Here is a 14742-nt window from a genome sequence, read left to right on the forward strand (position 1 = left end):
ACTAGCTGCCTTGCCTCTAGTCTTACACTGCTAAATTAGGGACGACTAGTGCAGATAGCCCTCGTGTAGCTTTGCGCGAAATTCAAAAACAAACAAACTAAGCAGTCTTGTATACCCAACAATTAATCATGAATTTACATAACTTTCGTCCAGGGGACTGGTACTCTAGTTAGACTAAAATATTTTTTTACTCTCGTCATAAAAGTGTTATTAGCGTTTGGGAGACGAGTAAAAAATAATACGAACTAAAAGATGAGGTAAATACATCTCTTACCTTTCACGTGCCCCTAAGCAAGGCATTGCTTTGATAAGCCCAAGATACGGGTCAATACATTTAGGAAAATAGGCCATCTATTCAGTGCTTTAAGACCTAAGAAAATAAGTTAAAACTTAGTATAAATTTTTGATATTATTATTAATATTATTCTGGTGACATATGGTTACTAATTTATACTTGAGTTTATTAAAAAAATATAGGCAAAACAACGTTTACATTAGACAATAAAATTTAAAAAAATCTCTACTAGCGTAGATTTGTACTCTGATGATGGTAGCGGAAGCTACCGAAACAAGTAGTCATTTTTAACTTTTTAAAATTTTATTCTGTAATGTAAACGTTGTTTTGTTTATATATTTAAATAAAGTTTATTATACAATGTTGCCCTATTTATATTTTATACTTGAGTTGTTGTAAAGTAAAAAGTTTATCAGAATTTAAAATATAATTCTTTCGCCAATTGTCAAAATAAATGGTTTTTACTTATATTTCTTAATAGTATAAATATATACTGTGTTGTTGTTGGGTTTATGACTCTTCTACAGTAGGTGTCTGTGACTTGTTAGCGAGTTATTCAACGATAAATGCACAGCACACATTTCACTTGTTTTCAGAATAATATCTATATTCGGAACAAGTTAAACGTATGTACAGCAAATTTTCACACTACAGAGATTATAGGCATATCATAGACACTATATATATATAGTTCTCTTCTTCATGTCAAAAGTACACTTAAGCTTTTTCAATTGCTTTAGAACTTCAGTTGACTATCACACTAGTGTTCTGTGTGTGATTCACTTACAATTACTTACGAGTTCCTCTGTTCTTTTTGTCAAAGCGCACTGAGGCTGATTCAATTACTTTAGAACCACGCTTTGACGGATTAAATTCTTCTTCTTATCTCCTTTTCTACTGTTAGTCTTACTTTAACATATTAAACGTTAAGTCTATCAATTCTACAGTAATTAACTTCACGCTGAACTTTTCCTTGGCCACGACTTTACTCACTTCTGCTAGTGTCTGTCTGATGTTTCCGTTCGTCTCACACTATTTATATGTTTATCAGGTAATCGTCTTCCCGCATTCTAGAAATATCTTATATTCTCGATGTCAAGTATTGTACGCGACGTTCGATAGTCTCAATATCAATGACTTACAAACACTCAATGACTTCCTACACTCATCTGCTTTTAACTCTTATTATAACAAAAACTAAACAATAATAAAATATTTACTCCCAAAAACATATTAATTAATAATATCTAAACTAAACAGTCTTTTATATCATGACAAAGTTTATTAACTAAATAGTTGAAATACAAGAGAATAAACTAAGGTCAAATATTTCAGTTTAACGATTAAAGATTAGATTTGCTATGTGTAGACTTGCAATTTTTTTATATACAGTGCAAGTTTTTTCGTCTTGTTTAATTTGACGTATTTCTCAAAAACGCGTAGCTGTATTTTTACTACATATATGCGTTGTGCAACAATGATTTGATATAAACATATTTTTTTTTACGTTTATCTATCAATGATATATCAGTGAAGTTCAGCCAACATGAAACTATAATTTCATGATTACAATTTCTATACGTTTTTGAGGTTTCAAAATACTTTTGGCTCAGGAAAAACTAAATATTTTAGTCATAGTCAGTACTGAACTGGTCTACTTTTGGTCAGTTAATATTTTAAGAACTCTGGTGGCAGTCTTAAAAAATTATAAATTTGACACTTGTTAAAGTATCATAAATAATTGTGAGATGTAAACTTGTAGTCTATTGACTAGGTCCACAATGACAAATCTACAATTTTAAAACATTTCCTTACATTATAACGTATGTAACAGTAAGCTAAGAATGAAAGAGGAGACCATGTCAATATAGATAGGAATATTACAAATTACATATCTCTAATTCAGTTCAAACGATGCCAGAACGACGTTGTCTCTGATGAGGTGGTATGTGCGTCTTGTCATTAACTAGTCAGTATCATTGAACTTTTAACAACATATCACTGAATAAATATGTACATTAATAAATGACAAAATACGGATCCGAGTCAGATTTTGAAGCTTTTCCTGAATATGAAGAAACAGAATTCTTGGAATTTTTGGGTTAGTTCTGAAATATTTTAAATATGAAGCAGTTCTCTCTTTTAATCGAGTGCTCATTTCTCAGCGCTCTTTCCTTCATCAGTTTACTTTCATCTTTAACACAACTAGGAACTCTCAGTACAAAACATACTTTTCATCAGTCTTACTTCAATAGACTTTAAGTTGAGTTTATTGACTGATTATGAGATTTTCTCACTGTTAGTCGGTAACTTTTACAAATTCTATTTTCACTGGAGGTAACATAATGAAGACTGAATAAATAAAATGTAATTACGAATATTTATGTTCTTTTTATAATAAGGTTATTTGAATAAGTATCAATTATCGAAGTTGGAAGCAGATTGATTTCTCCTCACACTATCCAACTTTTACCAATTTAAGTTAAAAGTATTTCTCAAGCATAGATGTTTTGAATCTGGCTTGCAGAAAGAAAATATCTGAATTCTGAGGAAGTTGAGAAAAGACGTCCCCTAGTTAGTCAAAGTTAAGCTTACGGCCTTACAACACTAAACTCGGGTCTCAAATCTCTATGGTTGACAGAGTGCAGATAGTCCATCGTGTAGCTTTGCGCTAAGAAAAACTACCCCAACAATAGAAAAGACATCACAACATTAAAATTTTAAAATGCTGTGGTATTCTCAAGTTAAAGTGATTTCCTGAAAGACAATTATGTAGGTCCACTCTATAAAAATCCCAGGATATGTTTTAAAGTTAGTCCGTATTTAACTAAACTACCCGAGTTTAAACAAAGACATAAACAGACTGGACAGGATGTGTTATACAAAATAAAAACAATCGTCATTTATGTCAAATACAAAAACACAATGTGCGTACTTGCGTTAGGGGTAGCCATTTGCATCTTACTGGAATCGTGAATTAATTATAATTGTCATAAGAAATTATGTTAAGCCTATTATATTTTTAACACTAAATTCTTAATTTAGTCTATTAAGGATTTTCCAGAATTAGAAATTTGTGTAATAATAGCATTTCAATCACACTATATTCGTCATATTTTTGCCGACGAGGTTTCGTTTCGCTCAATTCAGAGCTCTTGAGATCGGCTGAGATACAATGAACATAGCAGTAGTCAGAATACTATTTATATAGGCCATTTCTAACTACAACAACAACTTTTATTATGTGAACGCCTTTTACAAGCTGGCGAAGCACGATTATAATTAATTATACTTGTAATAACACATCACGATTAGGCGTATTATATTTTTAACACTACACTGGAAAGAGATGGTTTTTGTCTTCTCCTGGACAAAGGACTTTCTGCAGCTGCAGACTTAAGAAGATCGGCTGATATCTGGTGAACCATTATGGCAAATCAGGTAATGTCCCTTGGGTACATATGGGGTGTGGTGTATACAGGACTTTCAGGTTGTCATCAAACAGAATAACACGGTCTTAGCTTTGGACAAGGGCCCTCAAGACTAACTGTGAAGGTCTGAACATGCTATTGGTGGACGACTTCAAACAGTCAGAGATGTTTTCTTCGCATATAAGACAGCAAGCTTCAAGAAGAAAATATGGGGAATCAATAGGGAGTCATGAGCTTTTCTAAGCCTGGACGTATGCTACCAAGTTGACCATGGATCATGAAGAAACCTGGGGTCATGCAGAGCTTAAGAATGAGTTTCCAAGGGCATCTCGTTGTTCTGCCACTGTGCACCAGAGACTATTTACTACTTCAAAATGTTGGAATCTCTAGTATGTGTACTACCCTATACCCATAATATTGGAGTAATTTCATCCAGGTATTGGACGAGAATCAAAAAGCTGTAGGCTTTGGCCAACACTAAAGGATATTGTGAGTGATACTAAGCAGATTTTAGAATTTTCCAGCATTCAAAAATTTCGCCAAGTGCTCGTTTCTAAAGCATATCAGGCAGGTTAGTGCTTAGAACAGCTGGACTCAGAAGCATGAACTTAAACGCTTGACCCTGAGCTTAGGTAGTTTTAGCCCAGGATTTCATTAGCATTTATATGAAGCACAATGAAAAGACTGAAACACAATTGTGGCCAAGTTTTATCACTGATGTGACTCATTGGGGAATCGAACAGTCCCTTGGGTTGAGTTCAAAGCTTGGAAAAGGAGCACCATCAAGCATGTGGCCACTTACAGGGTCACTTTGTGCCATCTGCAACGGCCTTAGCAAATCACAAAGATGTATTCATTCAAACGTCCATTAAACAACTTCTTGGTTTGGGGGAATATGGTTAGCTGGATATGTATTATGAGGGTGCAAAGGCGATAGATCAAGTTCCTGTTTGACACAGGAAGAGCCAGAACACTGGTAAATCTTGCAATATATAAAGCCCTCCAAGTGAGACTGCCACTTTGGTCAAGGAGTATCAACCTTATTCTAGAAAATAGCAATAGACTATGCATAAAATGACAAAGTGGATGTAATCAAGATTAGCATTATTAATAGGTTTGCATTATTGTGCCATGGCTAAAGCAAATAAATGGATATCAACATGGCTATATACAATCTGCACAAAGTATTTGGTCATCACCAGTATTTCAAGATTCCATATTGATTTTATACAGGTGAACGTGGTAAATCACGTTGATGCCTTTCCCTTGTCACCACAGATGTATGTCTGGATATGTCACATTGGTTCAACTCTTTATATCTGGAATACAGGTACTAACAAGTCGAACTGAATGACAAAGGCAAATCTAAGACTGCTTTTAGCACAAGATAGAGCTTATATAAGTTACAAATTATGCTATTTTATCTGTGTAATTCACCTCCCACTTTTGAGAGGTTAATGTAGCTTACACTGAACGGGCTGCAATGGGAGATATGCCTGGTCTATATCATTGATATTTTTGGTATTTGGTTGCATGTTAAAGTCTATGGCTGAGAACCCAACAAACATAAAGCAGGCTTGACACTAAAACCAGGAAAAACCATGCTTATGTGCAAGAAGTGAAGTTTCTTGATCACAGACCCTACTAAGATAGCAGTGGCATAAGACTAGCCTCAACTATAACTAAGTGAGACGTTCACAGTTTCTTTAGTCTTGTGTCATAGCATTGACACTTGTTATAGACTTCTCCAAGATAGCAATGCCATTTTTCTATTTTTAATAAAATTGAGATGCACTTTGGATAGAGTGAGAAATGTAATAAAGCATTTCAATCTCTAAAGCTTGCTTTAGTGGATGCTCCCGATTGCCCTATTCATAACAAGGCAGCGAGTTGCTATTAAGTACCAACATCAGTGGCAATGAAGTTCAGATATTGTTATTACAAGTCATGAAAGGAGTATAATGTGCCATCACATATGCTTACAGCTCCTAAATGCAAGTACTCTGTGACAAAGAAAAACTGCTTGCAGATTTAATCTTTGTGAAATATTACACCCAGATTCACTGTACGGGTGAACAATGCTTCGCTGAAATGGTTAATGAACCTTTAAAACCTGGAAAGGATGATAGAATGTTGTATAACAAACTGAAAAAATAAGGCTTTGTCAAAGTACATTTCAGGCTTCCAACATGGAAATGCAGATAGACTATTTCGCCACATGAAGAGATCCTGTCTATTCGTAGATTTTTTTTTAATCTTAGACCCACTTGAGAATTGAAATAATTTCTCCATAGCAACATCATGGTGGTGGGTGGATGTCATGATTAACACTTTGAGAGCAACTGAAGGACCTAGATTTAGCATTCGCTCTCCTCGTTGTGAAGTTAGGTAAAGTCTTGTCAGCACAAATAGAGGAATGTAACATAGACATACGAAACCTGTAGAACTTGAATGGTCAATTATGAGCCCAAAAACAAAGTACCGGGCCATCGCCATAAGCCACTTTTCTCTGACTGTAGTGCAGCTAATAATCCAAAGAGCTCCAAGGCAAGAGATTCTTTTTGGACTTTCAAGTTGAGATATTTGATACTGGTATAAATGTATGATGTGTGCTGGCTTGATAAATAAAACTGACCAAGGCAAGGTAGATTCCAATAGAGAATAGCTGAGTCTCCTCTATAGACGATAGCTATGGATATTGGTGGTCTACTCCTGAGACTGGGATATGGCATTTGTACATACTCATCACTATCAATTGCTTCACAAAGAGGGCCAAGGCTTATCCATTGATTTATAAACTGACATAGTAGTGCTCTACTTCCAAGCTTTGAATTCAGCCCAATGGATTGCTCATTTCCCAAGTGGGTCAAATCAGTGACAAAACTTGGCGACAGCTGTGTTTCAGTTTTTTATTGTACTTCATATAAATGTTTAATGGAATCCAAGGCCAAAACTACCTAAGCTCAGGGTCAAGTTTTGAAATTCTTGCGCCTGAGTCCAGCTGTTCTAGGTACTAACCTGCCTGATATACTTTAGAAAAGAGCATTTTGCCATACTTATGAATGTTGGAAAAATCCACAATCTGCTAACAAAAACAAAATTCTGTTTCCACGAATCCAAAATTTTTCATTTCTATCTATTCTATGGTGCTTTCAGGTTAAACCAATTTCCTCAAAAAGTATTTGGTAAATGCACTTTATAATGGGATGATCGGTAGGATAAATTACAGCGTGAGTCAGAATTTAATTAAATTAATTGTATTTATGGAAAAATAAACATAATGGACATAATCTGTAAAATAAAGTGAAAAAAAAATCTTTATTTATGTCAAAGGCAAAAGCACATTGTGTTTAGTTGCTTTATGACACTGGATGGTCGACTGTTACTGGAAGTTTGAATTCTTTAACTGATCTTCTTCTCTCAGTTGGGATCTTGTGCAGATGATTTAAACCTAATACTTCTGCCAGGAAACAGAAAATGTAAGATTAATTTATAGCGACTTAATCTGCTATACACATGACTGGTTATTCTCATTCAACATAAAGGAGTCTGTAACCTCGAGATATTTGATCTACAAGAGAAGGAAACTGCTGTTGTCTACATTCTTGCACAACGTGCAGCTTTAAAGCATGGGTTGGACAAGTATTATCTTTAGAGAATAATATAGCAACAAAGTCATTTAAAGCAAAGTCAACCTAATGACTTTCTGGGCTACATGTTACGCAAACACTGCATAGACTTAGCATAAAGGAAAAAAAAAATTCTACATTAAAATAAGAAGGTCGGGAATAGATGATACACCTTCATGGCAGAATTCCACTTCATAGAAGAGTCAAAATTATAATATTTTAACTTTGGAATAAAAATGTATATTTCAAAGAGACTTACAGTAAGTTGGTTATATATATATATTTTTGAATACAAGAAAACATATTTTTAAGCCTGTTAAATTTTCTTATTTCTATGCAGGTATTGAAAAATTCCTCATTATAATTTCGTAATTATATTATGGTTGCTGGAAACTACTGTCAAATTACAACGTCTAGAGTATGAACACAACAGTTTGAAATATCAAATAAACTAAAATACATTTCCCATTCTGGGTTCCTCGAGTTCCAGCGATCATCCATAAATGGCACACGGTAGTTTAGTATGATTTATATACTAAAGTAATTATACAAAGTACTGTATTACACAATTATATCAATTCATCCAACTGATCTGATAAAGCGTTTTCTTGTTTTAATTCAGCAAACTAAGTTCTTTATTCGCCTTATTAAAAAACGGGATTCTGCAAAATAGTATTATTTAAAAGAAAATATTTATACATTAAATGATTGAATGTACTTATGGGTTAATAGATAGAATATACATTTAATACACCAAAATTCTTTCAGAATTTTATTAAAACTTATAATTGCTTATTGTAACAATCGTTCTTAATAACAAGAAAATTGGTTTACTTTCAATCAATTACAACGTAGTTTTAAGTGGTCAGTTAGACACCTATAAAGTACTGTAAGTAAATTCTTAAGTTAAAGAATATGAAGAAAAACATTTGCTGCAAATGTATTGTTCCCTGGTGAAACAGCGTTAAGTCTACGGATTTACAATCCTAAAATCATGGGATCGATTCCTCTCGGTGGACACAGCGGATAGCCAGATGTGGCTTTACTATACAACACACACAATTATATTCACTCTCGAATCTCTTATTTAGTCCTTTACAAGTTTTAAATATGGCTTTGGTAACTACAAATGAATAACTTCAGTTTGTTTGTTTTTCTTATGGCAAATAGCATATGTGCCTACATTTATATACCATAGGTTACAGAGACAAATGCGAAATATAATATATAATTTAATCATCAAAAGCAATTTTATTTCATTTGTTAAGCCTAATGAGTTTGTTTGCTTCGCTAGCTTACGCGTTATGCCATTACTGCGATTAATTAACGGTTTGTTATTTGATTTGAGAAACTGACTAACAACAAATAACATTAAAACGTACTTTTCAGTACTAAAAGTTGTAGTTACCCGGATCTTGGATGGGTATCTAGTACTAAGTAGTAGAAGAAGTGACTATCACAAATCGTAAACAAGTAGCTTATTTGAGCTTGAATCCCTTATTTTGTTTGAAGTATTCAATACTATTGCACACAATATATTTATTTCTAATGAAAAAAATTGATTTTCTGGTTTTTATTTTAGGTTGTCATATCACACATATTTAGTTTTATGAAAGGCTAAATAAACAATTCCCTGTGATGAATATTTAAGTTTAATTGACATCAATTTTGGCAATTCAGTACCTGCCAGCTACCTTTGTAAATGCATAGGCTTAGGTCTCTATAGTAACAGATAAGGTTTTAACAAAAATGATAACATTAACAGTGACATTTACCGCAAACAGCAACAGCTTGTATTTATTTATAATATAACGATAAACTCTGCTATATTGTTTATACGTTTACATTTAGTACACCTAAGTAAATTAAATCCAGAAGTTTAATAACAAAAATTTCATTTTAAACATAAACTTAATTTACTGATTTTGTGAATTATAATATAAGCCTAGCGTATCGATAATAACAAATGTGTTAAACTAACAATGTATATAGTGTGATATTGAATCTAAACATTTTTAACTTATTCATAAAGGGATTAGACTTTTATACCAAAATAAATTTAAACCGTTTTAGCCAACTATGGAATAGCTAGATGAAATACAAATAAATGTATGAAAAGTACTTTCGGTAGAACTAACGCTAGATTTAGCCCTGCAACATTTTAAATTTTGGGTGTTAAGGCCTAAGCTTACACTTTTAAAACTTATTCAGTTTTGAATCAATTTGAAATTTGGTTTGATATAATATTAAACTTTTTAGACAAACTACATCATTAAGAAATAAAAAATATATTACTTTTGCAATTTTTTCTTATTTTTCCTCTCTGTGTGTAAACTTAAAGTTAGGCGTAGACCACTCCTTTTTATGCTAACCATAAAGATTCGATTCTTTGAAACACATATTCTACACAACAATGCTAGAGTACAGAATATATGAAAGCGTGATTAACAATAATATCTTAAAACATTTTCTTATTAGCCCTTTATCAAAGAAAATACCAGTTAATTTTCTTGCATTAAAAGACAGAAGAGGCGATCTTGATATTTAGGTAGAAAAAAGTTACGAAAGCTATTACTCAAGCAACACAAGAGACAACCCCCACAGTAGAAAGAAGCAACACACTACAACACTGGAAACTTAATCAAGAAATACATAACCTAATTCATGAAAGAAGACGCCCAAAAGGAAGTTTCATGATAACCCGAGACATATCACTAAAACCACAACTCAAACAGAATACATGCTCAGATTAAAAGAAAAAATAATAATTCTGCAAAATAACAACTGGGTACAATTTTTAACACGCTAGACAACACACAAAACCAACCAAATCAATTTTGGAATAAATTTAAATCTTTAACATCTGAGAAGAACAACCAAAAATTATTTCACCACATTAAATATAATAATATCAACACCAAAACAGACACTGACAAGGCCGACCTGTTACTGACTACTACCAAAATTCTTTTTTCAAACATCGATTAACCACAGTCAACCAATAACTCAAATAAAAAGTTGACAAGCATATAACCTCCCGACCCGAACTATTTACTCCGATATTCCCCACATCTATCGAATCACAAACACCACCGGATGTTCCTCTCTCTTTTGGAGAACTTAAAACAAACATTAGATCGCTAAAAAACTCAGCTCCAGCCATGACGGTATCCGTAACATAATACTCAAAACGCACCAAACAACTTATTGCTGCATTTACTAAACATTATGAACTTATCATTTCTGTCAGGCTATTATCCGTAATCATGGAAAAAAAAGCTATAATCACATTTTTAATTCCCAAATCTACTGCAAATTCTTCTGATCTAATCTATTAAGCTGTTTAGGTAAATTACTCGAGAGCACAATATCAAACCGACTACTCATTTATTGTGAAAACAACAATCCGATACCATACATCCAAAACTCCTCTCGTAAAGGCAAACAAACTGTAGACTATCTAACCAGATTAACTGAATCTATTTTAGTTAAGATAATTAGCATTTTTGTGACATACAATAATATTATATGTTTTCTAATTGCTTTAGGGGTATAGAAATTGTTAATCTTTTTGGGTTATCTAGTTCCTTGCTATGATGGCGGCAACATGTGATCTAGAAAATCGTTATGACTACCTCTTTATAGTTGCATTGTTTTTTTACTCTCTATACTGTGTAATTTTCATTCTACCTGAGAGAATATTGCAGTAACATATAGCATACGAATTTAAAGGATTGGCACTGTAATATCCTTTGCTGGTCGAATTTGACCTTGACTAATTGTAACAGCTGATCAATGGTATGAGATAACAAAGATCACGAAGTGACACTATTGACTGGACAAAGAAAAACAGTTTATATGTTTAATTCCAGTGCTTTTCATCAACCTAGCTTCTATGAAATTATACATAGCAATATTTACTATAATTCTGAATTTACTGCATATATCTTCATGAAATTAGACAGGATTTTAGTAAACGTTACAAGTGTGTTGTACGCAAAAAAAAAATCATAATTTTAATAAGTATTTTAAATAAAGAGATGTCTGTTAATATGCTGAATTAGTTTGACTCAGACTCTGACTAGTTTGAATACAACTGATTTTTTATGTTATGAATAAAAATACTTTTATATCTTAGTTTCATATTTCATTTTCATAACTTCTTGAACCTCCTAAACGAATATTAAAGGTATTTTATTATTAAAACGTTATGTTTCATCTGTTATCTTCCCTACCGTATCACTAATTCTAGCAAAATCAGCAATTTAGGGTAAAATAAGAAGTTAAAAAATATGAAATAAATCTAAATTACCCTTTTTTCTTTCTAGAATGACTACATATTGTAACAGTCAATTGCACAATATTTTTACAGCAAAAGTTAATAGATTTTCAAATTTGGGTTTTTTAAGTCCTATTGCTTTACATCTGCACTTAGACCCTTTCTGAGTACCCCGAAAGCCGATTATCACAATTAATTTGTTTGTTTTGTTGTTAGGCGCAAAGCTACAAAATTAGCTATCTGTGCCCTGCTCGCCATTGGTATTAAGTTCAATTTTTAGCTACAAATCTCTATTTTGACTCCGTTTCTAAAAGCTGTAATATTTAGGAGAGTCGAAATAAAGACTTGTACCTTGTAGAAATAAAGTCAACACTATGTTGCCTCCCAGTGGCACAGCGGTATGTCTGCGGACTTAGTACGCTGGAAACCGGCTTTCGATACCCGTGTTGGGCAGAGCACAGATAGCCCATTGTGTAACTTTGTGCTTAATTCCAAACAAACAACACTATGCCTTAAACCTTAAGGTTGTTTGTAAATTTTTTTGCGATTGCATTTTCATTTTACACTACCTATCTTGTTTCTGTAATTTTTTGAAAATCCCTGTTCCACCTTTCTAAATGAACAATTGTTAATAATTTTGGTTCTTTAGTATTTTTTGTTCATCATGGACATAAATCTGTATTATAGCAATACTGTCCAATTTGAAATAGTTTAGTTTAACGAAATATGTAGTTGGTGTATGATGCTCTCACCGGAAATAATGTTATAATTGATAGTGGTACTGCATGTATGATCACTATGATGCATGGTGATCAACATACCACATGTTATTTATTTGCTAGTAAAATGTATATAGCTACTATATTTATATCCTGTAGCTATATGAGAAGTCTGTAAACACTGGATTGGAGGGACTATTGAAATATACTAGAATGGTGCATGGACTGGATTTTCTAACCGCATGAGTTTTATACGTGCATGAAATGCAATGCATAGCACTGGTAGTAATACCTATCTATCTATCTATATATATATAAGTATATATATACATCACGCTTTATAGTTTTTTTAAGTTGTAAAGTCATATACATATAGTGAGTCGAGTGAAATTTTAATGTTCTATAGATGCATGCATATATATTCAATGCCAATATAAGTAAATGTGTCATAATATAATAGCATGTGTAAACAAATAAGCATTTTTAATATTTCTAATAGTTGTTATAATTCCCCCTTCCTCTTCCTTCTCCACCTCTCCGCTGGTAATATAATAGGACGGGTCACTGATCACGATTTTACTGCACCTGGCCAGACTTCCTCTCAGAGTGACATTCTGCACACTCTACGAGGTCGAAAATGTGTTAATTAACAAATATAAATTGGTAATATTAATATATTTTTTCCTCCTCCATTTCTGATGGAGTTTGGGTCGCGACCCTCTTCCACTGTGATGACCCTAAACTCTAGTTGGCCGTCACTGCTGCATACTTTATCTGAAACTAAATATTTTCTAAATAAAATAAATAGCGACAAAATTCGTGCCTCACTTTCGCCTAGAATCGCCAACATCTTCGCCATCTCCTGCTTGCACGATTCTTGCCACTCTTTATAGTCAGCTTCAAGGATGGCTATTCTATCTGCAGTATCTATAAGATTCCCAATCACGTAGTTTTAGCTATAATTTGATACTTACCAACAGCCATTACCGTGACTGCGGATACATGCACGAAACTAAGCTTGGTGCTATCTTTTAAACTACGGCTTAAATATTTTTGTTGTGAGAGACAGCCCAGACGTTTGCATAACGTTTTACACATTTGTGTAACGTTGCAGTCGTTTGTGTAACATGGCCGAAATCGATTATGCATTGGTAAAAAAAATTTGATCCTGTCAGCAGCGTCGTGTCAGAAAGGGCTGGAACCCTACACATATATATATACAAATGATACATGACATCAATACAGTTGGAACAATAAATTAGTAATCGCTATGGTACATGTGTCATACATCCACAGCCTGCACGCAGCTACGTACGTATGCATGAAGTAGATTATGAAGCTCCATATAAACACAGACTACATTAAAACGACTGGATATGAACTGTTATACAGCCGCTTTAAAACCACCCTACACAATGCGCAATGATGCGTTTAGTAATGTTGCCCAAGTTTTATTACAATACCAACAGCCATTATTGCTGTAGGCTGGCAGAACGATATTAAATAATAACAAAGAAGAACAAAGGGGCGATCCCTATTATGAAACACTACCGGTATATAGTGGATGTTAACAATGGGTACTTTCATTAAGTTGCATAAATAAAGGAATGTATGTTCACTATGGGTAACTTCATTTAATCTGTTTAAGAAATAGAAATGCACGTTCATTATAAGTACTTTTATTCAGCATGAAGAACTATAGGCCCACCTTTTAATAACGACGTGGGTGGTTCAAAATATTATAAATGTTTATTTCAATTATGCAATTCAGAACACAAAATATTATGATGCATAAAATACCAAATGCTCAAAAAACTACTACATTTTAAGCTACAAATAAGGTTAAAACATTTTGTTAGCCACTTAGCATAACAATAATAATCACTCATAAACATCTGTTGTTGTTTTTTTGTTAAGCACAAAACTACAAAATGTGCTACCCGTGCTCTGCCCACAACGAATATTGAAACTGTGTTTTTAGTGTTACAAGCTTATAGACTTATCGCTGAGCCTCTGGGAAGCCACACATAAACAATATGAGACAAACTGTCTACAGCTGCACGCTAAACAGAAACAACCATCAGCAGATTCTTTTAGGAGACAAATTTATCTTTTTTTGGCTATAAACATATCTATAAAAAAAAGACTGCCCCCAGTGGCACAGCGGTATGTCTGCGGACTTACAACTCCAGATCTGGGTTTCGATACCCCTGGTGGGCAGAGCACAGATAACCCATTGTGTACCTTTGTGTTTAATTACAAACAAACAAAAGAAAGACAACGGTATATAGATAAACCTGTTCAAAGCTATGACAAGATGAAAGGTGCATTAATGGTAGGTTAATATCATAAATAATATTCAACGTTAAACTGGTACACAGTTAAAAAC

General features: G+C 33.3%; 1 protein-coding gene across 4 annotated transcripts in view; it reads right to left on the reverse strand.

The window, feature by feature from the left end:
- The window catches only part of LOC106459177 (alpha-scruin-like), a 42778-nt gene extending 41640 nt beyond the window's left edge, over window positions 1-1138 (reverse strand). For 3 of the 4 annotated variants that reach the window (XM_022385928.1, XM_022385914.1, XM_022385932.1), the window contains exons 1-2: window positions 1083-1113; window positions 275-370 (exon numbers count right to left, since the gene is read on the reverse strand). In XM_022385928.1, coding sequence (XP_022241636.1) covers window positions 275-351 — 77 coding nt within the window. In that variant the 5' untranslated portion in view covers window positions 352-370; window positions 1083-1113. Of the gene's footprint in view, window positions 1-274; window positions 371-1082 lie in introns of all 4 variants that reach the window. The other variant, XM_022385920.1, reaches the window with a different exon arrangement.
- Window positions 1139-14742: the final 13604 nt, after the last annotated feature.

This window comes from Limulus polyphemus, unplaced genomic scaffold, assembly GCF_000517525.1.
Source record: "Limulus polyphemus unplaced genomic scaffold, Limulus_polyphemus-2.1.2 Scaffold26, whole genome shotgun sequence".
Taxonomy (NCBI): domain Eukaryota; kingdom Metazoa; phylum Arthropoda; class Merostomata; order Xiphosura; family Limulidae; genus Limulus; species Limulus polyphemus.